Below are 24,985 nucleotides of genomic sequence, written 5' to 3'. Positions count from 1 at the left end.
CTTATTTTCTCCAGTCTTTCAGTCGGAGAGAAAAGTGCTCTCGGCTGATTGTTAGATTAGGAAGCATCCCAAGGAAGAACTGTGATTGTCTGGCTGCAGTCCCTCGTCATCCCTGTTCCAGTAACCGCTCCTGTCATCTGCACGGATGGCCATAACCACGGACGGGGTCTTCAGCAAGAGGAGTTTACTGCTAGAAGCCCAAGTTCAAGACGTTGGCAGGGCTGGTTTCTCCCCTGGCCTCCTCCTTGGCTTGTGGGGGCTGCCTTGTTCAACGTGTCGTCACAGGGCCTTGCCCTCCGAGGGCATGCGTCTCTTCTTCTAAGGACACCCACACTCGTGACCTCTTTTAACCTTAATTACCCCTTAAAAGGCCCTGTCTCCAAGCACAGTCACGTTGGGGTTAGGCCTTCAATATGTGAATTTGGAGGGGGTCATGGTTCAGCCCGTAACGGCTGTGGCTGGGGGTGTGGGGTGAATGGCGGAAGAAGCAGTTCCCCCCAAAGAAGGGCGGCACAGCCCTGGGCAGACAGAATAGAGCCGATTCCGCTACTCTGGTCGGCTTTATTTTCTTGGAAACTTTATTTGGCCATCCAGTAAGGGCCAAACAAAATTTCTGACGGTCAACATTTTGTAATTGTTACATAATGTAGTGTTTTAATTTGGGATGATTGATAATTTATAGGATCATAAGAGAACCAAAAAGCAGAACGGGGAGGAGCGTTAGAGTCCTCTTTCCCAGTGTTTTACAGCCTTTTCACTGCCGGGGGCCCTTTTCACAGTCTCCCCTTGTTGGGCCTGCATTTATGCAGCAGACACGCACCTGTCTTCCGAAGACTTCCGAGTCTTCCAGGCTCGTGGTCGGTCAGCGTCTCTGGTTTCAGTAGGTGTTCCGTGGTCGCTGAGACCGGCCCCAGAGTCGCACTGGGCTGCCCGAGGGCTGTGACACGGGTGCCGCACGGGAAACTGAGTCCGGGGGAGCCGGGGCGGCGCGCTGTCTGTGACGGGGCAGTGAATCGAGCTCAGGCCTTTGACTCGCTGCCCCTCACGCTCCCTCGCGGTCTCCCCAGCCTCCCAGAGGCCGGTCCTTCCACTGAGCGAGGGATGGAAAGCGGACAGGCGTGGCGGTGGGTGGGCACGTGCGGGCAGTTCGGCGATTCTGACGCGTGTTGTGTGATCTCCCTCAGTTTAATTTTGGAGAGATACTGATGACCCAAGTGATTCACTCCATCGAGTACTGTCTGGGGTGCATCTCCAACACCGCTTCGTACCTGAGGCTCTGGGCTCTCAGCCTGGCCCACGCACGTAAGTTTTTGCCGAGACCTGCGGTCCCACACTCTGTGCCGAGACGCCCCACCGTGCCGCGGTGAACCCGGGGGGGGACTCTGTGCGACATTTCACAATTCCGAGGGAAGCCTAGTGGCGTCCTTCGGGTACCGCGTGAGCCAGTATTGTGCGGGGACAGCCTCGCCCCTTTGTGTCAGCCCTCTCTCTCACGGCGAGGCAGGCCTCTGGGTTTTCCGGCGTGCCGTATCTTCCTCCGTGTTTGACGTGATCGGGAGCCGGCTGACTTTTACATGAGAGGCAGGTTACGTGTAGATTGTGTAGGCGTGTGGGTTCTTTGTGGATAATAATTCAGAATTGTCAGAAGGAGACCCGGTCCCCCTGGCTAAGTGCAGCGACGCCGTGGACGTAAACAGAAGTTAACCCTGCCGAATGACTCCCCCGCAGAGCTGTCTGACGTCCTGTGGACCATGCTGGTGCGCGTGGGCCTCCGGGTAGACACCACTTACGGAGTCTTGCTGCTGCTACCAGTCATCGCTCTCTTTGCAGTGTTGACCATTTTCATCCTTTTGATCATGGAAGGCCTTTCTGCATTTCTCCACGCCATACGCCTCCACTGGTGAGTGTGCAAGTTAGCTTTGGAACTGCTATTTAAAAAATATTGCACCCATCTCCCCACGTGTATAAATAGCCCCACAAAATCCTGGCACTTAATAACCGTGTATGTTTAATACTTTGAATTTATCTGGGGCCTGACAGGTTACCTCATTGTAAAACAAAATAAAATTCTTCCGTATTTCGTGATGGTTTACAGCGTATGTCGGATTGCTTGTCTGTGTATGAAGGTACCCGGGTGGGGAGAGAGGTTCTGAATACTCGTGTGTACGCGTGTAGCATGTGAGGGGTCATGACGGGTTCGCGTTTCCGTCACACGTCGAGGAGGGCGACACGGGCAGGCTGTGTGTGTGTCTGTGTGTATCTTATTTAAGTAACAACACGTGTGCCAGGAGAGCACGTACGGAACGAAGCAGCTTCAGCACAGGAGCTGTTTGGGGTTTTTTCTTAACTTATAAATGTTGTTGCAAGAAATGTAGGAAATGTTACTCACGGTCTTTCGCTAATACACGGAAATTTTTTTGTTTTAGGGTAGAATTTCAGAACAAGTTCTACGTTGGTGCAGGCACCAAGTTTGTTCCTTTCTCATTCAGACTACTTTCGTCAAAGTTCAGTGACGACGTGGCATGATCATATTGCCGTATCCAAACAAGCTTTCGGATTTATGGAGAATTATCATGTTACAGAATTTCACTTCCGTCAAACTTACGATAGGAAAAATTCCATCTTCATTGATTGCCTTATGATATAGCCAAATAATTCTGTAAGATATACCTCTTCCTCATGTTAAATATTTTGTAACGTTTATCAATTTCAGATATGTAAATTTCTTTCAGTTTTTATGGTGAGCAAATTTAAGTTAATGCCAAAAGTTATGTTAAAGTTATTTTTAAAAATAGAGGCTTGGGGGGGAGAAGTGGTTTTGAATGGCTAGTTGAAAATGGTCTTAGCTACTCGAGTCCTTTTCACCTTATTAAAAAAAATTACAGCGTTATTCTGTCACTTGAAGTTGTCAGATAATATTTTCCAACAGCTGAAGTTAAGTATAGTTTTTTAAAAAATTTAATGACGGATAATCAAAAGATTCACATTTATTCTGCTTGATTAAAAGTGTGTAAACATTTTGTATCGTATGCTGTCTAGAACTGCAAGTAGGGGATCATTTCTACAATTTTGTCTTGTTTTAATGAGTGGAGAAAACGGGATAAAATAACGTACGACAGATGGTTATCCCACTTGTATATTTTTAAAGATATTCTTACCCTCTTATCCTTATATAAAACCAATTATGATAATTGTATGTTGGAAAGATAAACTGTATACCGAGCCTTACAACCCAGTGTGACCGTAAAAGATAAAATATGGATGTGATTTGAACTTAGGGACCAACTCGTATGATGTTACTGATGTTACCGAACCTTTTAGGGGTTTATACTGAGTGAAGGGAAGGTGAAAAGTAGTATTTTGTATATTTTTATAACAAAATATAAATTAAGAGATTTTACCATGAAGAGATTGCACCTGTCCTTGAGAACAGTATAATTACAATTTTTTTTTTACTTTCAGACTGATTGTAAATAAAGGTCTGGTAGAGGTATTTAGAGTTAATTTAAGCTTTCAAACACCATTTGGATCGGTTGAAAATTCTCTTTAATTTAAATTCATCTATTCACTTGACATTTAGCTTTGAAGGATTTTGAGTCCTGTTGAATGTTTTAATCTACGCAGACAGTCCCCACCTTACCAGTGGTTCCACTTAATGAATTTTGAATTAATGATGTTGTGAAAGCAATACACATTCCGTAGAAACCATACTTGCAGGGTTGAGTCTGGATCCTGTCCGGGCCAGCGATCTGCGGCCCCATCCTCTCCCGCCATGCTGGGCAGACGCCGCAGCTCCCAGACAGCCGCGCGGTCGGGAGAGTCAACAGGTGGTACACGGACAGCCACCTGCGCCCACACGGCCGTTCAGTTTGTCACTTTCAGTACAGGATTCAGCCCATTACAGGAGATAGTCAATACTCCCTTATAGAATAGGCTTTGTGGTGGATGATTGTGCCCAACCGGAGGCTCCTGTCCGTGTTTGGAGCACGTCTAAGGCGGGCCAGGCTAGGCTGCGGTGTTCCCTAGGGTAGGTGTGTTAAATGCATGTTCAACTTAGGATGAGACCCCATCGTAAGTTGAGGACGATCTGTTGTTTTGTAAATTATGTTCATTTTTCATATTTTACTGTAATTGATGTTAGGTAATTATTTTCAAAAAGAAATCGGCAGTGTTTTCACTTAACGTTTTGAGGCAGGTGCATGAAGAGGCCTGTTTGTCACCATACGCCTTCACCCTGCCTAGTGGGGGAGTTTGGAATTTTCATTTCAAGCTTGGATTCTGGTAGCCCTGGATCTAGGCGTGTCTTTTCAGGTCAAGTCGAGACCTGTTTGCCGAGAGGCATGAACTGAACACGCTGACGTAATCGTGACGCTAACATTAGACCTTACTCGTGTGGTAAGCCTTCCATGCTGCTCTTTCACCAATTGGGAGTTACTGGCCTTTGTCCCTCGTATTACAATATCAAGCTTCAAACCACGTGGATAAATCCTTGGGAAGTGATTCTGCTCTCAGGGTGCAGTTTCTCCGGAAAGGTCTCACGTTGGACACTCCTGTTGGGTGAATACAAACTCTGAACAACGCTGTCCCTCACCACTGGCCATCTTCGTTACTTTACGCCAGGGATCTGTTGTAATAAAATGGTAATTCATCCTTAGGAAACTCACGATTTCGGGGCACCGTTAGCTGATGAGTAAACAGGAGGCCTTTAGTGCCTGCTGGAATTTTTTAGTGCCCCCACTGGTAACTGCTATGGGCTGTTACAGAATTTTTCATTTTAAGTAACATCTCTTACCAGGGTATAGAACAGAGAGGAAAGAGCCCGTTTTTAATTGAGACCTATGTAGTGGTTATGTATTCTACATAATTGTATAAAAAATGAATTAGTAGTCCCAACTTTGGTGAAAGGCGTCTCTAGAAATAGAGCTTGATCGTGTCTTGTAGGCACTAGGGGAAATTTAATTTTTTTTCTAAAGCTGTAGGTTCCAGTGGCTGCTTTATGCTTTGCTTTATGTTTAAGCTGTCTGGTGGAACTATTATGTATATCATTTTTGAGACAGACTTTGTTCCCTTAATAGCAAATATCTGGAGGAAGAATGGTCAATTGTCGGGATGAAGCTATATATCTGTTTATTTTCCTCAAGAGAACACGTCATGGTAAATGTCATGACAGCCATATTTTCCAGTGTTCATTCGGGTGTTCATTCTGTGTGTTAATGGAGTCCTAAAATAAAAATCCAAGGCATTTCTTCAGGAAAACAACTTGATTTCATCCTGCGACAGCAAAGAACGTCCTTGTGGTGACGTAATTATGATCAGTTCAAGAACTCAGGTGTTCTGATGGGGATCATGGTGAGCCCTGTGGACTGTCCATTCCTTGTGGGTAGGACTTTGAAAAGACACCCCTTTCACGGAATGCCATTCTGTCCTCATTTCGGGAATGGGTACTTTATAACAACATTCTGTTCTCAGTTTCCAGTCTGCTGTAGCTTCAAAAGGCCTAGAATATAGCATAGGTCACTCTTAAGATGTTTATGAATTCAATATTCAGGCATTTTAGGGTCTGACTCATTTTGGAAAACAAAAACAGAACTGCTACAACTGTTCTGCAGTCTGCATTTGAGAACAGTCAATCTCTTCACTTAAAATTTTAAAGCCAAGTTTGCGTGCATGCCATCTGGTATAATCTCCAGTAAGGTTATTAGGAAATCTTGATTCAAGATGATGAAAATCAGGCAGTTCCAAGTAATGGTTTTCCAACAGCGAGGTCATTGAGGCCGGGCTTTGGTTTAGAATTGTAAGAAATACTTCAGAACATTCCACGTGTTCCTTGATGGGAAAATCCAACAAGAAGGCTAGGTTCTTGGTGTCAGCCTTGTGGTCCAGGGACTCCTCTCCAGGAGGGGAGAGCAGTCACTAAGTTAAAGCTCCACAAATGCACGAAAGGACAACTCTGCATCTTCCTATCAGTATTGAACTTCTTTTTACTAATGAAAAATAAATATATTTTTAAAACGTGGGTGTTTTGCTTTATTATGCCTTCACGTGTCTAGAAAGCCAAAGCCAGAAGTCGCCTGTCCCTTCTTGGGACTCCCTCTTCCCTGATCCGTGTGCCAGAGAGAACCGGCCCATTCCTGGAACTCTTCAAGGTACTTGCTTTCTGAGGCCCTTTGATCCACACTGGCCGGGGCTCAGACTATCTGAGGCGGGGGCCTCACCTCCTACTTACTCTGCCTGGGCCATCTCCGAGACAGTGCAACCTTGACCGGTCGCCTCGCTGGCCTCCTTCGGGGCAGAAGGGCGGGATGGTAGCCCGGGGTGACGAGGATCCTAGGAGGGGCTCCCTGGAGCCCGCAGCGGGGTGTCCCGGGCAACAGCGGCGGGCGGCTCCGGGCCGGACTCGTCGGTCCCCCGAGTCGCGGGAGCACGTGTGCTGCCCGCTGCTCCGCTGGGCTCTCCGGCCGGCCGGAGCGGCGGGCCCAGATCCGGGGGGAGGCTGGGCGCCACCCGCGGGGGACGGGCCCGCGCCGCAGTGAGCTCGGGGGCGGGGCGGGCGCGTCCCGGGACGCTGCCGACCCGCGCCTGCGGCGGCCGTTGCCGAGGCTCCCGTTGCCAGGGGCGCCGAAGCCGCGGACGCCGCCCGTCGCTGGGCTCCCGGGGCGCCGTCTGGCCCTTGGCGGCGCCATGGACGACCTGCGGGTGCTGTGGATGCGCGACCGCGTGTACACGGCCTTCGGCCTCACAGACCCCCACCTCTTCGAGGAGCTGCTGAACCGCGACGGTGGCGAGGTCGAGGACCTCATCCTGCACTTCCTCAACCAGACCAAGGACGAGGAGGGCGCCTTGACGCTGTTCTTCTACCGCAAGGTGGTGCCCGAGGAGGTGGAGGTGGAGATCGGTGAGCGCCCCGACTAGGCTTGGACTTTCCGCAGTTCGGCGGCTGCTTTCTGAGCCGCGTCCCCTGATACAAGCCTTAGCCCAGTGTCCCTCCCCGCCGCCCCCCCCCCCCCCCCCCCCCCCGCTGGATGTCCCCGTTCTATGTGGAAGCAGAGCTCAGCCTCACTTAAAAGGGTCCCCTGGTTAATTCCTGGACCCCCGGAAGGGGGCTTGGAAATCTCCCTTGGACTGTGACCTGTTTCTGGGCTGTCTCCGACTTGCTTCCCCGTTCTTTCCCTCCTCTTCTGGCTCTTCTCCACCGTCACTGCATCATGAGAATGCCAGTATATCCTCTGCTGAGCATGCTGTTCCTTGGAGACTCAGAGCTGCCGAGACGGGAGGCACCAGAATGGTGTCGGGTTCTGGGCAGAGGCGGGGGGAGAGGCCTCCTCCCCAGCCCCCGTGTCTCACATTGTCACTCACTCTCTGCCTGTTAAGACCCTTGGGCAGCTGTATTGGATCCTTTGTGGGGCCCTGGTCATCCAAAGGCCCTGGAGGGGGACCAGGGCATGCCTCTTCATCCCGCTTTTCTATTTCTGTCCCTGCCCCCGATCAAGTCTTCTCTCTGCTCCCAGCTGAAAATTATACGAACGCAGCCAACTAGATGCTGGTGAGGGTGGTGATAGGAAGGAGGGTGGTGGCCAGCTAGCCCAAGATGCTCTTCTAATAGTTAAATGCGTATTTCTTGAAATAACAAAATGGAATCAGGCTGTATATAGATCATGGGATGACTCACTTAAATTAAACAAAAATGACACAGGTAGTACTGGAGGGCATTCCCTTAAAAATTCACATGACAGGGGCGCCTGGGTGGCTCAGTTGGTTAAGGGTCCGACTTTGGCTCAGGTTGGTCTCACGGTTGGTGGGTTCGAGCCTCGAGTCGGGCTCTGTGGTGACAGCTCGGAGCCTGGAGCCCGCTTCCGATTCTGCGTCTCCCTCACTCTCTGCCCCTCCCCTCCTCGTGCTCTGTCTGTCTCTCTCAAAAATAAACATGAAAACAAAAACAACTCACATGACATAGAATTATGTACAGTAAAACACGCAAAAGCAACCCTTCACTAACCCTGAAGTCCTACTGCCATTCCCAGTAGGTAGTTTGGTGTGTATCCTGCCAGATCTTGCCCTGAATCAATCTATCATCTATCTATCCATCCATCATCTATCATCTGTATCTTTCTATAATGTTAATATATAGATGTCTAGAGTTTCTAAAGTCAATCATACCAATATCTTGAGAATTTTTCATGTCAATACTGATAGATCTACCTAACTTTACAGGTTTTTTTTAAAATTTTTTTTTTAACGTTTATTTATTTTTGAGACAGAGAGAGACAGAGCATGAATGGGGGAGGGGCAGAGAGAGGGAGACACAGAATCTGAAACAGGCTCCAGGCTCTGAGCTGTCAGCACAGAGCCCGACGCGGGGCTTGAACTCACGGACCGCGGGATCATGAGCTGAGCCGAAGTCGGCCGCCCAACCGACTGAGCCACCGAGGCGCCCCTAACTTTACGGGTTTTAAGCACATTGATGTACCGCGCTTACCCATTCCCTAATTAAAGACCATTTACCCTTCTGTAGTATTTCATTTCACAAACAAGGCAACAGTGCCCACCCATCTCCGCACACTTTGTGTAATTCTTTGCGACGGGCACAATCGCTGGTTTCCTGGGTGTGTGCATCTACACCGGCTGCCCAAACTGCTCTCCAGAAAGGCCCTGCCAGTCCACACCCAACCGTGGTGAGGTGCCTGTCAGCCAACAGCCTTGCCGACATCGGATACTGTCGGTCTTTTTAACGTTTGCCAATCCCATAGACGAAAGAGGGATGCGCTTGCTTAGTCTATACTACGTGTTTAATAATATTTAGTGGAGTTGAGCCTCTCTCTCTCTTTTTTTTTTTTTTTTTAGAAGTGAAGGCTTTTTTGAGGATTAACTTAAAATTTTTATTTTATTAGTATTTTTTTTTTTTTCAACGTTTTATTTTTTTATTTTTGGGACAGAGAGAGACAGAGCATGAACGGGGGAGGGGCAGAGAGAGAGGGAGACACAGAATCGGAAACAGGCTCCAGGCTCCGAGCCATCAGCCCAGAGCCCGACGCGGGGCTCGAACTCACGGACCGTGAGATCGTGACCTGGCTGAAGTCGGACGCTTAACCGACTGCGCCACCCAGGCGCCCCTTATTAGTATTTTTAAAATGTTTATTTTTGAGGGACAGAGAGCCCGAGTGGGGGAGGGGCCGAGAGAGAGGGAGACCCAGCGCCCAGCAGGCTGCAAGCTGTGGGCGCAGAGCCCCACGCCCGCCCGGCTCCATCCCAGGAACTGCGAAATCAAGACCCGCACCAAAGTCGGAGGCTCAACCTGCTGAGCCACCCAGGCGCCCCAGGGTTGAGCCTCTTTTTTATGCTTGTTGATCACTGAGATCAACCGGTGGAACCGCTTGACCATTCTGCGTCCTTCATCTCCTGGGGAGTCTGCACAGGGTTTCCTTTCGGGCCACTTGAAGCTGTCTCTGCTAACCGGAACATTTCTGTACGACCGTGTTGGTTCATAAATCGGCTCTAGTCCAGGAGGGCAGGGGGAGACGAGCAGGGAGGCAGAAGGCTCCAGACCGGCAGGTGGCAGGTGTAACGAGCCCGGGGAACCGCGCCCGAGGCCGGTTTTAATGCGAGAGGATCAGGTGCCTGCCTCCCCTCCCCCCACGCCCGCCAGCGTCTTCGGGGTCGTGGAGGGGCCGCTGGCGGTCACTGCACCGGCCGAGCCCCACCCAAGGGCAGGAGGCGGGGAGGGGCTCCCGCGTCCTCGCCGTGACCTTCCCCCCCCCCCCCCCCCCACCGCTTCCCCGGGACTGTCGCAGGTGCAGGCCATTTCCCCGCGGCGCTCGGTGGGGTGGGGGAGCAGGGCATCAGGTGTCTGGTGTGGTGGGGCAGACACGTGTTACTACTTTTTTCTTCCGTGCTGGCGGCGGTCAAGACGGCGAGACGCCCGAGGCGGAGGAGGAAGAGGCGGAGGCTCAGCCAGCGGAGTTGGAGGGTGAGTCGCGTGGGGGCGGTTCCCCGCGAGGAGGGAGGCTGGGACCCGGTATGGGGGACAGAGGTGGGTGCTGGCCGTTCGGGGCGCATTACCCGTGCCCCGGGGGCCCGCAGCCAGCGACCACAGACTGGGGGGCCGGCAGCTGCAGGGGGGCGGCCTCCCCGAGCTCTGGGGCCGAGCGCGCAGCTGTGAGCAGGGCCGCCCCTCCCGCGGCTCCGGGGGGCACCTGCCTGGCCCCTCTGGCCTGGGCCTCGCTTGCCTTGCGACCGCTTCCCTCCCCGCTCTGCCTCTGTGGGTCTGAATCCTCCTGTCCTTTCTCTGGTAAAGGCGACAGTCACGGGATCCAGGGTCTGCCCTCTCCAGTAGGACCTCCTCTTTTATATCTGCAAAGACCCTGTTTCCGAATACAGTCACCTTGTGAATTTCACCCGGTATAGTACATGTCCCCGGCGCCTCGTCCCTGTGCAGGCGCCCTGCGTGACAGCTCAACACCTGTGCGCTCTGTTGTGTAGCCCAGGCTTCCTTCCCCTCGTGCAAACCACACGGCCCGTTTCTTCTGGCCAGTCCGAGGCAGTAGTGGAGGATTTTACTGCTGATAGAAATGGGTGAGCTGGAGAAGTTGCTGGAAACACACCTGAACGTGGGAGACGCCTGATTCTCTGCAGGCTCCGCTTTTCCTGTAGTGATGGGATGGCTTTAGATTCATGCTAAGGCTGGGTTCTCCTGCGGGTGGCTCTTTTTGCCTCTCCTTTTTTACATTAAAAAATTTTTTTTTCTTGTTTTTGTAGCTGTTGAGTGGTTTCATTTTATTCCTAGTGTATTTCTACCGTTTATCTAATTCAGTTTTCTACTTGTCCTCATTCCTGAAACGATTTATTTTGTCCTTTTTCTGGGCAGCTGCATGTATTTTATTAAATTTTATGAAGTTTTTCAAATTTTAATTTCAGGAGAGTTAACGTACAGTGTTATCTTAGTTTCAGGTGTATAATATAGTGATTATCAGCCTTCCATACATCTCACCTAGTTCACCCATCTCCCCCTCCCCCTCCCCCACCCCTATAACCATCCGTGTGTTCTGTGTAGTTAAGTCTGTTTCTTGGTTTCTCTCTCTTTTCCTTTTGTTCGTCTGTTATGTTTCTTAAATTCCACAGATGAGTGAAATCATATAGTATTTGTATTTCTCTGACTGCCTTATTTCCCTTAGCATGGTACTCTCTGGTTTCACCCATGTCGTTGCAAGTGGCAGATTTCATTTTTTCTTCTGGCCGAGTAATCCATTGTATCTATATATACACCACATCTCCTTTATCCATTCATCTACAGATGGACACTTGGGCTGCTTCTGTATCTTGGCTATTCTAAATACTGCTGCAATAAACCTAGGGATGCATGTATCCCTTTATATTAGCGTCTTTGTCTTTTTTGGATAAATACCCAGTAGTGCCATTGCCGGATCGTAGGATAGTTCTATTAAAATTTTTAACCTTTAAAAAAATTTTTTTTAATGTTTATTTATTTTTGACAGAGAGACACAGAGCATGAGCGGGGGTGGGGGGCAGAGAGAGAGGGAGACACAGAATCTGAAACAGGCTCCAGGCTCTGAGCTGTCAGCACAGAGCCCGACGCGGGGCTTGAACCCACGAACCGTGAGATCATGACCTGAGCCGAAGTCGGATGCTCAACCGACCGAGCCACCCAGGCGCCCCTCCAGACGCATTCATTTTAGCCAAAATGTCATTCCTTCTGTAGTACAGATTGAGGGGAGAGGATTACAGGGTTAGAAATACAGCCCATGAGTCCTCAGGGTCCTAAGTTGGATTTTGACAAGACAGACGGTGGCCATGAGGGCCACAGCCCTATTTACTGCGGGGCTCTTATCTTGTTGAGAGACACATCCATTTCAGCACCAGTCAGTCTCTGAACAGGAAGGACATCTGTGGAAGGACGCTGCTTGGACAAAGGCCAGGGAGGTCTTTTCAACAAAGCAAATTAATATTCCTTCCAAATCAATAATTAAATGCATTTTTTCTTTTTATTGTGGTAAAATATACATAACGTAAAACTTACCATTTAAAATTTTTTGTTTATTTTTCAAATTTATTTGAGAGAAAGAAGGAAGAAGAGACGGCGGGGGGTGGGAGGGGGCAACGTAAGAGCGGAGGGGAGAGGTGCAGAGAGAGAGAGGGAGACCGAGAATCCCAAGCAGGCTCTGCGCTGACAGCGGGGCTTGGTCTCACGAACTGTGAGATCATGACCAGAGCTGAGATCAGGAGTCAGATGCTTAACTCATCGAGCCCCAAAACTTACCATTTTAACCACTTCTAGGTATACAGCTCAGTGGCACTGCACTTATTTGGTGCGTTTGTTAGTGTGTTTTTGGCTACAGGCTGTTACTGGGGCTCTAATCCCGTTGGTGCTGCTGGCTTTATACCATTTCCTCTGCTGGTGGGTGTGCCGGGCACTTAACCACACCATAATCGGATCCTCGAGTCTGACCAGTAGCTGTTATCGTTCCCATTTTATGGATGAGAACATCAATAGTAGACCAGTAGACCCCACACGTTGATTTGATTCGAAAGCCACAATGGCTCCGCATGGTGCCTTTTGCAGTAAGAGCCAAACCGTTTGGGAAAAGCTCTCCCTTCCCTGTAATTACTGGGTTTCTCAGAAACTCTCAGGGCTGTGATGGGTTCTGAGGTTTCCAGATCCGCACTGATAACAGACTTGAGAGAGATACGTTCGTTTTACTTAGATTACCTTTCTTTTCATCCCCCGCAAGTTTCGAGTTTCATAGTGAAAATAGAATTATGTGCTAGTATGTTAGCTATAATTCTCATCCTAATAATAAAACTCCCCTTTAAGTGAAAACCTCGGAGAAGTCACTCACTGGACACTGTCGCTGGAACATGCACACACACACATGCCTACATGTGAAATTTCCAACTGAGAACCCACCCAGCAAAAATACAAACGGCTTTCGTCGTTATAACGTACGTCGAGGCTGCGATTCGTTTGTCCAAAATGTACACGGAGCTTTTAGATACCATGACTACTGAATGAAATAATGCTGCCGTACAAGATGCAGGTCTGGCCTCGATGGTAGGAAATCTATTCCGATTATTTCATTTTGCACCCTGAACGATATTTTGCAGCCAAGAATTTGCAACTGAGAAACGATTCCACGGATCAGCTTGTATTAGGCATCGGGGATGAAGAAGTCGACAAAGAGAGTTTCGAAGACCTGCCCGTCAAGGTACGCGTGGCTCCTCCTCCTCCTTGCTGGGGTAACGGGAATGCCATACCCTCTGATGGGTCTGGGTAAGTGACAGTTCATGCGAGGAACATATTTGGAATGGAGACGATAGAATCCTGTGTTGGGAGTCCCCACAACTACCCTCAGGTTGGATGGTTCGCTAGAATGACTCCCAGGACCCAGAAAAACGTTTATACTCAAGGCTATAGTTTATTTCAGTGAGAGGAGGCTGCGTAGAATCAACAAAGAGAAAGGTAGGTGGAGCAGAGTCCGGGAGAGAAGGGACCCGAGCCCCCTGCGGGGTGGCGTGCGGGTGCTGCTGGTCCCAGCACGTAGGAGAGCACACGGGAAGTTTTGCCAGTCGGGGAAGCTCACTCAAGCCTCGGCGTCCAGCGTTTCTACCGGGGGTCTGTCGCGTGGGCATGAAGGGCCAGCCTCTAGGTCGCGGGAAGTCAGACGGATGTAGTGTGACCAGGGCCCCAGGCCAACAAAGCCAGGCATTCACCACCAATCACGTTGCTAGTCTAAACTATCTTCGTACCCCAGGTGTAGACAGAGTCTAAACTATCTTTGTACCCCAGGTGTCCATCAGGTGGGACATTCCAAGAACAGAGGTTATCACCTGGGAACCGGCAAAGGGCCAGCCTGAAAACCTTTGGGATCTGCAGAGTTTGGACAACCCAGGCCTGCGGCCGAGTTAACCTTTTCCCAAATCCCAGAGGTGGAGCTTAAAAGCCGGGATGTGAGCATTTAGCCCGGCCTGTGCTAAGTGAAATGACTAACTGCTCCATGAATATACCCTACCCCCCAAACCAAATGGAAGCCGGCTTGTTGCAATTTACAAGCTAGGAAAGGGCTCAGTCTGGACATTTCCCGGGTCGGTTTACTCCCGTGTGGCTGCGCTGGCCAATTAACAGCAGAGTCAGGCTGAGTGTTCAAGCCTGGGTCCTTCATGGTGCGTGGTCCCCCCTGTGTCGGCCGGCGGGACCAGAACGCACTGACAGGAGTGCTCAGGGGCACCCGAACGTTAGGTTGTCTGGGTGAGCAGATGTATCTCAGCCCGTTGATGTTTGGTTCCCCATTGTTCCAGAGAACCGTTAAGCACATCGTGGAAAAGACATATCTCCATGTGCTTTGTACTCCCGTTCCTGAGGAGTTCCTGGACCAGAATGTGGTGTATTTTCTCCGAAATACAAAAGGTATAGTTCTAGTGTGTGTGTGAGTGTGGGTGTGTATGCACGTGGGGGTGTCTCTGTGAGATTCTTTATTTTTACGCTTTCTTGAGAATACAACTCGGTTTTTTTTTTTTTTTTTTTTTTTTAGTACGGTCGATCCTCAGTATTCATGGATTCCATATCTGCAAATTCACCTACTCGCATTTTTTTCGTAACCCCCAAATCAGTACCTGCAGTCGCTTTGAGGTCGTTCGGGGCCAGGCACAGGATGGGGAAACTTCTGCGTCCCCCCGTGTGCCTGTTCCCAGCTGAGGGCGAACGCGGTGACAACGTTTTAACTCTTGTAAACAACTGTTCTTACTGTGATCTCTTTGGTGCTACGGTTTTCACATTCTTTTGTGCTTCTTGTTGGCGATTTCACTGCTCAAAACGGCCTCAAGCGTAGTACTGAAGCACCGTATTCCTGAGTGCAAGAAGGCTGTGACGGGGCCCCAGACGACACAGGTGTATTAGGTACACTTAGATCAGCTGTCCGTTATAGTGTCGGCTGAGGTCCATGCTAGTGAATCAGCAGCGTATGTTGAATAAGGTGTCTGTTTCTTTTTTAAGTTTATTCATTTATTTTGAGGGAGAGGGAAAGCGAGAGAGAGGGAGGGAGGGAGGGAGAGAACCTGAGCAGAGGAGGGGCAGAGAGAGAGAATCCCAAGCAGGCTCTGCACCATCAGCACGGAGCCTGATGCAGGGCTTGAACCCATGAACCCCAAAATCATGATCTGGGCTGAAACCAAGAGTTGGATGCTTAACCGACTGAGCCACCCAGGTACCCCGAAATAAGGTATCTTTACACAGAAACGCACATAAAGCGAGGTTACGTGTTGATGGCTGATAAAGATGTGACTGGAGGAGTGCCTGGGTGTTTCGGTCGGTTGAGTGTCTGACTCTTGATTTCGGCTCAGGTCATGATCCTGGGGTCCTGGGATCAAGCCCTGTGCCTGCTTGGGATTGTCTCTCTCTCCCCCAATTGCATGGGCGCTCTCTCTCTCTCAATCTTTCAAGAAAGAAAGGAGGAAAGAAGAAAGAAAGGGAAGGGGTGAGGAAGAGAAGGAGGGAGGAAAGAAATATGACCAGAGGGGCGCCTGGGTGGCTCAGTCGGTTAAGCGTCCAACTTTGTTTCAGGTCACGATCTCACAGTTCATGAGTTCGAGCCCCGCATCGGGCTCTGCGCTGACAGTGTAGAGCCTGCTTAGGATCCTCTCTCTCTCCCTCTCTCTCTCCCCCTCCCCCACTTGCATTTTTCTCTCTCTCGCAAAATAAGTAAATCAACTTAAAAAAATGTGACCAGAGGCTGCAGAAACCTGACCTCGTATGTCCTGTAGGAGCAATGGTTCAGTATTCATTAATTCCTTGTTGGAGGTGACCTCACAGAACAGAACTCCCACGAATAATGAGAGTTGACTGTATAAATACGTTCTTAGTTCTATTGTAACAGTTAAAGGGAGATGCAAACTGTTGTGGCCCTGAGTTATAAGAAGAGCTTTAGGGCTTTGTCCACGTGGGCCGTGTGATTTAAAGCCGAGGGGCCGCTTGGAGGCCATGTTCATCCCGCAGGGTGACTTCCGGGCGGGATGTTTCCTCTGTGCATTCCTGCTGCCCTCGTCCATCCTGGGTGCCACCTGGGAGCTTCTGGTGACACCCCTGTCCCCCCAGTGGTTGTCACTCTCGTGTCTCTTCTGACCCCTGGCTCTTCCTCTTGCCTCATTCGATTCAGGCTGACTGCCCACCCTTCCTGCCTGCACGTTCCCCCATTTCTTCTGCCTTCGCCTCCACGGAGGCTGCGCATACGTAGCTACGTTTTCACGACTCCCCGTAAATCCTAGAACAAGCATTATGTTGCTTTCTTTTTCTCTCTTCTGAACTTTGATGGCGTTTTGGGTCAGGGCCTCCCTGCCGGGTGACTCTGCCCACGTAGGCGGGAACCAGAAGTAGGGAAGACAGCTTGTAGAGGCTCGCGCCCCCTCATCCCTGCTCGGTGCTCTCCTCCAGGACAGCACCTGCCACGGCGCACAGGCCGCCAGCCAGGCAGCAGCCGCGTCTCCTCGGATTTCATCACTGGGCCTTCTCGTCGTCTTTGTGTCTCGCCGTTTCTCTTCCGTCGAGATCAGCCTCTCTTTGTCTTCCGCTCTGGGTTCTTAGGTTCTTTCCCCTTAAAATAAATTTACTTAAGTAAAGAAGAGTTTGCTGTAAAGAAGCGTATTAAGGAGAGAATGTCTACACAGCTGTGGGACCAAAGCCAGTGAGGTAACTGCCTTGGTTGGTATATCTGCTGTGTTTCCCGGTTAGATTGAGGGATGGGCCCAAGTGACCTTCAAAATGTGTACCGTGCGGGTGGAGTAAAGACATGTAAAATAAAACGCGGTTGGTAAATAGGCTGTTACCAAATCTGTCTTTAAAAATACCCGTGACTCTGGGGCGCCTGGGTGGCTCAGTCGGTTAAGCGTCCGACTTCGGCTCAGGTCATGACCTCAAGGCTTGTGAGTTCGAGCCCCGCATCAGGTTCTGTGCTGGCAGCTCAGAGCCTGGAGCCTGCTTTGGAGTCTGTGTCTCCTTCCTTCTGCCTCTTCCCCAGCGCGCGCGCTCTCTCTCTCGCTCTCTCTCTCTCTCAAAAATAAATAAACATTAAGAAAATTAAAAAAAAAAAAATAAGAAAAAAATACCCATGACTCGGGCGCCTGGGTGTCTCAGTCGGCTGAGCGTCCGACTTCAGCTCAGGTCATGATCTCGTGGTTCGTGAGTTCGAGCCCCACATGGGGCTCTGTGCTGACAGCTCAGAGCCCGGAGCCTGCTTCGGATTCTGTGTCTCCCTCTCTCTCTGCCCCTCCCCAGCTTGCTTTCTCTCTGTCTCTCAAAAAATAAATGAACATTAAAAAAAATAAATACCCGTGACTCAAAAAGGACTCTGGTGATGAACTGGGGAGGCATCGCTGGGAGCGGGGACCCAGGGAGAGCAAGGAACCCAGAAGACATTTCCAGAAAATGCTACTGTTTCTATTCTTGTCTGACTTCGGACAGCTCCAGCCAGATCCGCCAGTCTGTGCAACTCTGTGAACCACAGAGTTTCTTTTGATGTCTCAGCGGCCGAGGGAGTCGTTTGCACAGACATTAGCATCATGTTGAGCCTGTGCCTGGAACATTCGTTGGTAGCTCCTCGGGAAGAAGGAGCAGATTCCTTGGAAGTTCCAGATACACTTGGAAGGTTCACTGCCTGCCACTTCCCCACGCGTCTCACCCTCTGAATCTGTTCCCACGCAGAGATGATCTCTGAAGCTACCAACATGAAGGAAGCCATGGAGATCATGCCCGAGACCCTGGAGTATGGAATTATCAACGCTAATGTGCTTCATCTTCTGAAGAATGTCATATGTCAGGTAACTGTGGACAAAGGGAAGGGACCTCAGCATTTTGTAAGACTAAGGCCATTTGATTCATTTACCGCGCAAGTAATGAATATCCAGCAGGTGCCTCCGTGGGCCCTGGTGGCAGAGCGGCGAGGAGCACGGACTAGGTCTCTGTGCTCCAGGAGCTTATTCTGGGGAAGGACACGAAACACAGATTCATAAACTGGAAAATAACAGGCAGTGACAAGTGGCATGAGTGAAATGAACCCTAGTCATGTGATAGAAATGGACTCTGTGTGTGTGTGTGCACACACGTGTGTGTTCGTGTGTGCAGGGAGTGGTGGTAAGGGATGGCCTCACTGAGGAGGCGATGTCTGATAGGCAAACGATAAAAAAAGAATCTCACGAGCAGGCTATTCTAATGACAAGTTATTAGGGAAGTGTCATTAGGGAAGTGTGATAGGGTGGGGTTGACGACAGGAAAGGCCCCTTTGAGGGCGTGGCATTAAATTGAGGTCTGAGTCAGGTGAAGGGGTCAGAACTGTGAAGATCTGGGGGGAAGAGCGTCCTGGGCAGGGAAGATAGCTTGTGCAAAGGTCCTGAGGCAGGAGCAGACATAGCCTGGTCCAGGAACAGAGGGAGGGCCTGTGCGGCTAGAGGGTAGTGAGGAAAGTTGGAAAGGAGGGTAGGTTTTCAGCAGGGGAATAACATGATCTGGTTTGCATCGTTCCTCTGGCTGTCGTGTGGAAATCGTACCGTGGGAGCGAGGGCGAGGGCCGAAGGCAAGAGTGGACCAGTTGGAGTCCGTGGAAGTGTCTGTGGAGGGGGATGGTTGTCTAGACTGGAGTTCAATCAGGGGAGGGGGTGGGAGGCAGGCCGTGTCAAGAATCTGTTTTGCTGGGGAGAGGGCCCACGGGGCTTGCTGGTGACTTGGATATGGAGGTTTTGGAAAATGGAGCATCAAGAGGGACTCCCTAGGGTTCGGTTGGGGGTGAGCGGCCGGGCGGGTCAGTAGGGACATGGGTGAGGGCAGAAACCGATCTGGAGGGAAAGCCAAGAACTCTCCGGACATCCGAGCTGAGGTGTGAGGGGCTCGGGGAGAGCTCAGGGCATTTATTTATTGAGCAAATATTTATTGAGCACCTACCGTATTCCACTGAGCGAACAACTCGGCCGAGATCTGCCTCACGGGAGTGCTCGTTCTAGTCAGGAAGGCTTACGTTAAACAGGATCTGTGAGAGAATCTGTTCGGTTGAGTCTTGAACAGCATGATTTGAACCACACGGGTCCACGTCTACGTGGATTTTTTCCAATAAATACGGTATAGTGTTGTAAATGTATTTTCCTTCTCAATAACAGTTTTTCCTCTAGCTTGCTTTAAAATTTTTTAACATTTATTTATTTTGGACAGAGAGAGAGAGAGAGATGGGGCATGAGTGGGGGAGGGGCAGAGAGAGAGGGAGACCCAGAATCCGAAGCAGGTTCCAGGCTCTGAGCTGTCAGCACAGACCCCGATGCGGGGCTCGAACTCACGGACCGTGAGATCACGACCTGAGTTGAAGTCGGACGCTCAACCGACTCAGCCACCCAGGCGCCCCTCTTCTAGCTTGCTTTATTGTTAAGCATACCGTATATAACACATGGGACATACTGATCAGTGTTAACCGACAGGTGATGTTATCGGCAAGGCTTCCGTCAACAGGCTGCTCTTAGTAGTTAAGATCTGGGGAGTCAGACGTCATATGTGGATTTTCAACTGCACGGAGGGGGCGTTGGCATCCTCACCCTTGCGTTGTTCAAAGGTGAACGGTAGCGTGCTCAATAGTGATGGGAGTTAAGAAAGACGAGGTTGGGAAGGGGGTAAGAAATACCGGCAGGTGGTAAAGGTAAGGGTTTTGAAGTTTTAGGCCGGGTGGCCAGGACCACCTCAATAGCATTTTTTACCGAGACCATTGCACTTGGCTCCTGATGGACCCCGGCCGCTGCCCTCACCCCTCCGTTGCCCTCACCCCTCCGTTACTTTATCCACGTGCCAGCCAGAGTGCGGCGATGGTGCGAGGCCAAGGGGCTGGATAGAAGCAACCAAGGGAGAGGCCGCCGGGGGAGGGGGAGCGCTAGGGGCAGGGTGACACGGCACCCGTTTACCATTTTGAAAATTGGGCAAATAGAGAAAAGGGTCCAGGTGTTTATTCTGCCTCCTCTACGTGAAATGCACTGGGTAATTAAGTAGCAGAGGAGAGGAGCGTCTCTTTATAAAAGCATTGCAGCTATAAAAGAAAGAAGTGTTAGGATGAGACTATTTCGGTTGTGTGGCTCCCAGAGGTTCGCGGATCTTGTCCTCGAACAAGCGGACGCTACCATCCGAAAGGAGAGAAAACCAGACTTTGTTTGTCTCCTGAGCATTGCCGTTAGTCTCGGTAGAGGGATTCTGACGGAGGGTCTGGACCCAGTGGGAGGGAGATACGGAGCGCACGGGGACACAGTGAGGGTCACTGGGAGCGCGCAGTCAGCAGAACCCAGACTGGGAATCCGCAGGTCAAACATCCTGGGTTCTTCAGTAAATCGGAAGTGCACGTACATCGTCCTCAACGATGGATCAGAGTTTAAGAAGAAAAGGCAAAGCTACAAGCCCAAACCAAAACTCAACCAACCAACCATCCAACTGACCCACAGGCATTTGAATGGATGAGGGAGGGCACAAGTGAGCGAGGGGCAGAGAGACAGAGAGGGAGAGAGAGAATCCCACAAGGGGCAGACAGAGAGAGAGAGAGAGAAAAGTGGGGCTCATGTTCACCCGAAGCAGGACTCGAACTCACCAACAGTGAGATCATGACCTGAGCTGAAGTCCGATCCTCAACCAGCTGAGCCACCCAGGCGCCCCCTCCCCCTCCCCCTCCCCCTCCCCCTCCCTATTTTAACCTCCACATGAACTAGCTTGGCCCTGAGCTGACTGACTCTTCAGCTGTTTGTGTGGCCGGTGACTTAAAGAAACACAGTATGCTGATCTGGGCAGTCACCTCGCGCTTGGGTCACGTTCTCCTCCTGGGGTCGTGTTAGGTCAAACAACATTTCTCTGTCTTTAGGTCTGCGCTCTGGGCTCTGGGCTCGAGTTCTCTCCACTTTGTTGCCATTATCTGTGCCGCCTCCGACAGGACATTCGAAGCCGGGGGCCACGGAAGGGCATGAATTATCGGACAGGGACATTGATTCGTCTCATAAACTTGACGTTTCAGGTTTTCATGCCGGCTCTGTCCTTCAATCAGCACAAGGATGCGGCCACGGGATTTGCGTCCGAGAAAATCTCGGACTCTTCCGAGTATGAAGCGGGGCTCCCTAGTGTGCCCGGGGAAACGTATCACAGCGTGCAGTTAATACGGGATGAATTTTTGATGAACATCCAGAAATTTGCAAATAATATTCAAAGGACAATGCAGCAACTGGAAGGTAAGCTTCATGTTTTCCTCTGTTTCGTGACGCGTGGGAATGTCCTTTAGGAAGGCGACGTAAGAGTCCAGGAGTCTTGCTTTCATTTGTAATCATTCTTTTTTCTCCGCCCACCATCCGAGCGACCCCGAGCTGGAAGGAAGATGCACAGAGAAACAACGAATCCTTGTCCTCAAGGGTCTTATCGTCTGGTGCCCAGGGCACTGTGGCAGATGAGAGCTTGGGAAAGCTATTAGGACTTTGAGGGTTTGGAGGAGGGAGACCCTGTGGCAGAAGCAGGAGGAAATCACAGGAGACTTCCTGAAGGAGGCGGCATTTGACCTCCTCTGAATGGACGGCAGAGCGTTAGTAGGTGGCGTTGGGGAGCAAGGGCTTTTCGGGCAGGGAGAGAGGGCTGAATGAGAGAAGGGAGTTTGAGAGAATGGGGGTTTCCGTGAACGAGGAAGGGTGGATGGCTGGTCCTGGCTTGCTTAGCGTCCCAGCCCAGGGCCCCACACGTGCTGGGGCTGCAGCAGCTACTGCGGACCTGTACCCCATGATGTGGGGAGGATGACATGGTGAGAGTCCCAGAGCCTGGGAGCACGTGTGTCATGGAGAAGAGCAAGGTCGAGAGGCTGGCGTAGTGGGGAAGGTGAGTCCCATTTGGGCTTACGCTTTGGAGAGCCCTATCCTGTGAAAGCCGACAGGCGATTTCTCGGCAAGGGCTATTACGGTCTGCGAGATGGCATTGCTTTCGAGGAAGAGAAATCCCACCCCCGCCCCGAAAGTAAAATTTAACACACCCCACTTAGTAGCAATTTTCTCTAAGACTAGAAACACCCGCAGAGATCCAATTTTTTTTTTAATACTTATTTTTGAGAGAGAGAGCGAGCGAGCGAGCACAAGTGGTGTGGAGGGACAGAGAGAAAGGGGAGTGGAGGATCCAAAGCAGGCTCTGTACCGACAGCAGAGAGCCCAGCGTGGGGCTCGAACTCACAAACCGCGAGGTCATGATCCGAGCCGAAGTCAGACGCTTAACTGACTGAGCCACCCAGGCGCCCTGAGAGCCAAACTTTTGATAACACGCTATGGACATGTGTTTTTCATTCATTCATTCATTCATTCACTCACTCACTCACTCACTCACTCGCTGTGAGCAAGTGAGCAGAGGAGGGGCAGAGAGAGGGGAGAGAGAGAATCCCAAGTAGGCTCCACACTGTCGGCATGGAGCCCACATGGGGCTCAGTCCCACGAACCATGAGATCGTGACCTGAGCTGAAATCAAGAGTTGGATGCTCAACCGCTTGAGCTACTCAGGATCCCCCAGACTTTTGGTTTAAATTTCTTTTTTAATGTGTATTTATTTTTGAGAGAGATAGAGACCAAGTGCAAGCGAAGGAGGGGCAGAGAGAGAGGGAGACACAGAATCCGAAGCGGGGTCCAGGCTCCGAGCTGTCGGCACAGACCCTGACGCGGGGCTCGAACTCACGAACCGCGAGATCGTGACCTGAGCTGAAGTCAGACGCTCAACCGACTGAGCCACCCAGGCGCCCCAGACTTTTGGTTTAGAATGTTCTTTTTTTTTTTTTTTTTTTTTTTTTTTTTTAAATCCCCCAAGAAGTGATATCCTCCTGGTGTCTGTGTTTGTTTTACTGTCTCCTGTTCCGTTATTTTACGTGTCTACCTGACCCATCTCTCCCCGAAATAGTGTAAAACAGAGATGTGGAAAGATGTTTCTTCTCATCTTGGATATGACTTCTGTGTCTAATGTCAAACAGTAGCTGAGTGGACACATTTTTGCGTTTTAGATAAAATACAAGAAGGAAATGCAATGAAACGTCATCTGTGACCATCAGTCACTCTAGGTTGCGAGAGTGCGATGGTTTTCTTTTCTTCCCGTTTTCCTACAATGGGCACGTATGATGTAGAAAACCAGAAAAGCAGTTAAATTACTACTCTGTCACGTGGGTCAGCGAGTTATGGTGCGTGTGCCAAATCCCACCTGCTGGTTGTGTTGTGTGGCCCGTGGGCTAAGAATAGTACTTACCGTTTCCAATATTTAGATTTTAAATGATTAAATAAGGACCTACAGTCTGCCCTTAGCTGCAAAGCCTCTTGGTCTGCAAAGCTGGAGACATTTACTGTGTGATACGTTTTTAAGAAAAAAATTTGTGGGAGCGCCTGGCCAGCTCATTCGGTGGAGCATGTGACTCTCGATCTCAGGGTTGTGAGTTTGAGTCTCGCGCCGGGTGTAGAGCTTACTTAGAAAAAAAATCTTAAAAACCTTTGCCAATTCCTGTTTTATAGTATCATCTTGAGGAAGAAATTTGTTTTTACTTATAGGACATTAAGCTGTACGAATGGCTTTTTGTAAGTTATTGGCTGTCAATTGAAAAAGCTCTTTTATCCCTTTCTCTTTTTAAGATGCATGAGATCACAGGGGTCAGGTAATCTGTCGTGGAATGAATTTTTTTTAATATAAAATTTTTTAAATGTTTATTTTTGAGAGAGAGAGAGTGAGAGAGCGAGCATGAGCATGAGTAGGGGTGGAGCAGCAGAGAGAGAGAGGGAGACAGAATCCGAAGCAGGCTCCAGACCTCACAGCTGTCCACACAGAGCCCGACGCAGGGCTCGAACCCACGAACAACTGTGAGTTTGTGACCTGAACCGAAGTCAGTTGCCCAACCTACTGAGCCACCCAGGCGCCCCATGAATTTTTAATACAAGTATATACTTCCCTTCCCTCCTCCAGCCTTCAGAATTGCCATTCTTTTCTTAAAGGATCTTATAAAAATATCTTGTACCGTCCTCTCTGGTTTTGTTTTTGCAAAAGCCCCTCCTCTTATTAGATGTTCTCCCTCTCAGTGTCCTGTGTCCCCTGTTGCCACGCAGGCTGGTTGCTCTCTCAGCATGGTGCATGGCTGTGTCCTAGATGCGATGTTTCCTGGATCCCAGGTCTTCTCGCTTAGTTGGGTTACTCCCTCATCGTGTAGGAATGCATCCCTAAGTAACTTCCTTAGAACAGGTGTGTGGGAAATAATTTTATGAGCACTTGGGTGTCTGAAAATGACTTTATTCTGTCTTCGCAGTTAATAGTTTGGGCACAGAAGTTGGAGTTTAAAAAAATTTTAACACCTAAAATTTCTTTTTGTTTGGTTTTGAAAGAGAGAAGCGGGGCGGGGGGGCGGGGACAGAGGATCTGAAGTGAGCTCCGTGCTGACAGCAGAGAGCCTGATGTGGGGCTCGAACCCACGAACTATGAGATCATGACCTGAGCTGGAGTTGGACGCTTAACCGACTGAGTCACCCAGGCGCCCCGGCACAGAATTTCGAATACAGTTTTCTTCATTGTTCTGTAGTATCCAGCGTTCCTTATGAGAAATTGCATTTTTCTTTTTCTTTCTTTTCTTTTGTCTTCTTTCTTTTCTTTCTTCTTTCTTTCTTTCTACCTGTTTTTTTCCTCTCCCCTTTATGTGAACTTTTAGGAGTGTGTCTTTATCTTCGTGTCTTGAAATGCTGGTATGATGGACCTTTTTGTGTGGTCCTTTCTCCATTCGTTTTGCTGAGCGCTGTGTGAATATTTTCAGCCTGAAGACCTAGCTTTGTAGTCTGAAAACTCCTTTTGGTCATTTCTTCGACTATTTGTCTCTGTTCTTTCTTGCTAACATTGGGGGACGCTGCTGATTCTGTGGCTCATCTTTTCTCTGGTCTTTCCCACCTCTTTGTCTTCATATTCAGCTTTTCTGAAGAGTTCCTCAATTTTTATCTTCCCCAA

The 24,985-nt window shown here is 50.0% G+C and overlaps 2 protein-coding genes across 3 annotated transcripts in view; both read left to right on the top strand.

Annotated features, from left to right (window-relative positions):
• Nucleotides 1-6,016, top strand: part of ATP6V0A2 (ATPase H+ transporting V0 subunit a2) — a 44,572-nt gene extending 38,556 nt beyond the window's left edge. The window contains exons 18-20 of one of the 2 annotated variants that reach the window (XM_060612083.3): nucleotides 1,185-1,302; nucleotides 1,831-1,900; nucleotides 2,427-6,016. In XM_060612083.3, coding sequence (XP_060468066.2) covers nucleotides 1,185-1,302; nucleotides 1,831-1,900; nucleotides 2,427-2,526 — 288 coding nt within the window. In that variant the 3' untranslated portion in view covers nucleotides 2,527-6,016. Of the gene's footprint in view, nucleotides 1-1,184; nucleotides 1,303-1,728; nucleotides 1,901-2,426 lie in introns of both variants that reach the window. The other variant, XM_060612082.3, reaches the window with a different exon arrangement.
• Nucleotides 6,017-6,361: 345 nt separating this feature from the next.
• DNAH10 (dynein axonemal heavy chain 10) overlaps nucleotides 6,362-24,985 on the top strand; it is a 150,885-nt gene continuing 132,261 nt past the window's right edge. Inside the window, exons 1-6 of the mRNA XM_060612080.3 lie at nucleotides 6,362-6,895; nucleotides 9,905-9,964; nucleotides 13,117-13,217; nucleotides 14,308-14,416; nucleotides 17,702-17,817; nucleotides 21,021-21,231. Of these exons, the coding sequence (XP_060468063.3) occupies nucleotides 6,682-6,895; nucleotides 9,905-9,964; nucleotides 13,117-13,217; nucleotides 14,308-14,416; nucleotides 17,702-17,817; nucleotides 21,021-21,231 (811 nt within the window). The 5' untranslated portion in view covers nucleotides 6,362-6,681. The remainder of the gene's footprint in view (nucleotides 6,896-9,904; nucleotides 9,965-13,116; nucleotides 13,218-14,307; nucleotides 14,417-17,701; nucleotides 17,818-21,020; nucleotides 21,232-24,985) is intronic.

This window comes from Panthera onca, chromosome D3 (genome assembly GCF_046562875.1).
Source record: "Panthera onca isolate mPanOnc1 chromosome D3, mPanOnc1 haplotype 2, whole genome shotgun sequence".
In the NCBI taxonomy this organism is placed as follows: Eukaryota; Metazoa; Chordata; class Mammalia; order Carnivora; family Felidae; genus Panthera; species Panthera onca.
Note: the sequence above shows the minus strand (reverse complement) of the source record. Positions and strands in the feature narration are given on the sequence as shown.